This window comes from Triticum aestivum, chromosome 3B (assembly GCF_018294505.1).
Source record: "Triticum aestivum cultivar Chinese Spring chromosome 3B, IWGSC CS RefSeq v2.1, whole genome shotgun sequence".
Taxonomy (NCBI): Eukaryota; Viridiplantae; Streptophyta; class Magnoliopsida; order Poales; family Poaceae; genus Triticum; species Triticum aestivum.
The window spans coordinates 486,376,664-486,379,373 of record NC_057801.1 but is presented as its reverse complement, the minus strand read 5'-3'; the positions used below and the strand labels follow the sequence as shown (position 1 = coordinate 486,379,373).

Below are 2,710 nucleotides of genomic sequence, written 5' to 3'. Positions count from 1 at the left end.
GTGCCTCTCGCGGAAGCAAAACCGTGACTCTCACGAAAGAAGGAAAAAAAAGACGCTAAGGAAGACGGGTGGAAAACCAAAACATCGAAAAAAACAAAAAAAAAACGTTACAAAGCCGAAAACGCGTGCGGAAAAATTAAAAATAATTCGAAGGGAGTGCCCAGAGCGCGACACGTGGCGAATGACTGAGAGCGCCAAGTGGCGCTGATCATTGCGAGGCTCCCGAATGAGCGCTCGTTAATTAGTTGCTCTGAGCACACCCTCGCTCCCCTTCGTGCCCTCATGGGCTGGCCCATGTGTGGGCCGGGATGCCCATTTTTGCCTTTTGTTTATTTCCTGTTTCTAAAAATATTTTAGGATATAATTTTTTTTAAATGTGGGGTACCTTATGTGGGGTACCTTCCTAAAAAATCATGAATTAAAAAAAACGTTCGGGAATTCAAAAAATGTTGAGGATTTAAGAGAATGTTCATGAATTTGTAAAAAAAAAGTTCACGAATTCCAAAAATGTTCATGAATTAGAAAAATGGTCATGATTTTGGAAAATTCTTAGTGAATTTAGAAAATATTCATGATTCAAAAAAGTCCACAATTTGTATTTTTTTCATGATTTAAGTTGTTTGTGAATTTTAGAAATGTTCACGATTTCGAATAATATTCACAATTTAAAGGAATGTTCATGAATTTGTAAAAAAAAGTTCATAATTTCAAAAATATGTTTGTGAGTTTAACATCAGTTACGGAAACGTGTAGATTACATGCCGGGAAAAGATCTGCTCGGGGAAAAATACTAACCGCGAATCATTTCAGTGAACTCGCTTTTGCAATACTGAAAGACTAAATGTCAGACCAGAGAGATTACCTTTTCTTTTTGCGGCAAAACAGGGGAGATTACTCACCCGAAAAACTCAGCTCATATGCAAACCGGACTCTTGATGGACAATTAAGTTCCATCCTTCGATGTTGTTATTAAACGTGCCCTCTATCAGTTGTCACAAACTTGCAATGTTCGTGCCATTGGTACACCCAGACCGGTTCGGTCGACCTCCTTTTTATATTTTAGATGATTGTTTTAAAAAAGCAAAGACCAAGTATGATCGCATGGGTTTGGATTTTCCCTAAAAAAACCACAAATACATTATTCCATGAGTATCTCTCTAAGAAAAACATATAAAAGAGCTAATGAGAGAGACTACAGTTTCAGTAACAAGGTTAGTCGACGGAGACTCGGCAACACTGAAATTACCGGGGATAAATCATGCCATCAGCTCCCCTAAAAAAAATAAAAAAAAATCATGCCATCAGCGTGTTATCCCACTGAATTGTTCCACTTCAGTCTCTTTATTGAACAGAATTACATCTGAACACACTGACAATGCCTCACATTTTGCTTTCTTTATTCAACACGCACACCTCCAAGCAGAGCTTAAATATTTCTCACATATCACTGACGAAAAAGTAGGCGAGCATCGCAATTAGCTAGAACCAGCAGGTGCAGCCAATTTCGCGAGAAACCCTTTGTAGTGCTCCATGATCTTCCCGGCTTCGGGCATCTCCTCCTCCACGGCGTCCACGGCCATGAACCGCTCGGCCCACGCCGCCAGGCCCGGGACTCTGGCCTCGTCCAGCAGGTTGGTGCCGCCCAATTCGTCCACCGCCCGGATCCACACCACGAAGCTTCCGAGAGCGAGGTCGACGATCCCGACGGCGTCGCCGCCGAAGAAGGCCTTCCCCTTGGAGCACTCCCTGAACGCCCGCTCCAGCGTCTCCACCTGAGGCAGCACGTTCTCGAACGCCTCCGCTCTCTGCTCCGCCGTCGTCGCCCTGAACAGCGGCCTCCACGACGGGAAGAACTGCAAGCGCATCACACAGATTCAGCAAGTCGTAAAACCAACCGATGTCTCATGTCTGTCTGCTGATTTTACGGTACGAAACTCGAGCTACGATGAACAACAGAGCAGAGGGTGTTTGTACCGTGTCGTTGACGTAGGTGGCCCAGAAGCGGGCGACGGCGCGGTCGTGGGGGTCGGCGGGGAGGAGGGGCGTCCCGGCCCCGGCCCAGGCCTCGTCGACGTACTCGAGGACGACGAGCGACTCGCACACCGGCCGGCCGTCGTGGATCAGCACGGGGACCTTCTTGTGCACCGGGTTGGAGCTGAGCAGGAGGTCGCTCTTGTGCTGCAGGTCCTCCTCGATGTACTCGTAGCTGAGGCCATTCATCCGCAGCGCCACCTTCACGCGGATCACCCAGGGGCTCATCCACGCGCCCAGCAGCTGCAGCTCGCCTCCTTCCCCTCCTCCTGCCATTGCAGAGTGCAGAGGGAGCCTTCAGAGTTCAGACCTGTGTAGTGCTTTCTTGTTCGATTTTGTGCTCAGCCGCTCAGGTGATATAATTCGGTTTCTTAGTTTGACTAGGGGAAACGTGTCCTTCTTTTAATCCGACTTATTTTGCCGCATCGTAAGCCGCCTCCCTTCTGCGCCACGTGTCCCATGGACCAGCGCACTGCTTCCCCTTTTCTTCCTTATCTTCTCGGCCAATCGATCTCGCTGTGTCCTCGCGCTGGATCCCCTCCTGGCCTCCTCCTCCTCCTCTCTCTCTCTCTCTCTCTCTCTCTCTCTCTCTCTCTCTCTCTCTCTACCCAAGCTCCTTCCTCCGGTGAGCTCGCTTTCACCAGGCCAGGAAGGCCACCGCTCCTTGCCGGCGCTCGAT

General features: G+C 48.6%; 1 protein-coding gene across 1 annotated transcript; it reads right to left on the bottom strand.

The window, feature by feature from the left end:
• Nucleotides 1–1,309: 1,309 nt before the first annotated feature.
• LOC123065572 (probable glutathione S-transferase GSTU6) lies at nucleotides 1,310–2,420 on the bottom strand. Its single transcript, XM_044488823.1, has 2 exons — nucleotides 1,975–2,420; nucleotides 1,310–1,853 (listed from the first exon to the last, which is right to left on the bottom strand). The coding sequence occupies exons 1-2, from the start codon at nucleotides 2,305–2,307 to the stop codon at nucleotides 1,476–1,478; spliced, it is 711 nt and encodes a 236-aa protein (XP_044344758.1). The 5' UTR covers nucleotides 2,308–2,420; the 3' UTR covers nucleotides 1,310–1,475.
• Between the last annotated feature and the right edge of the window lie 290 nt (nucleotides 2,421–2,710).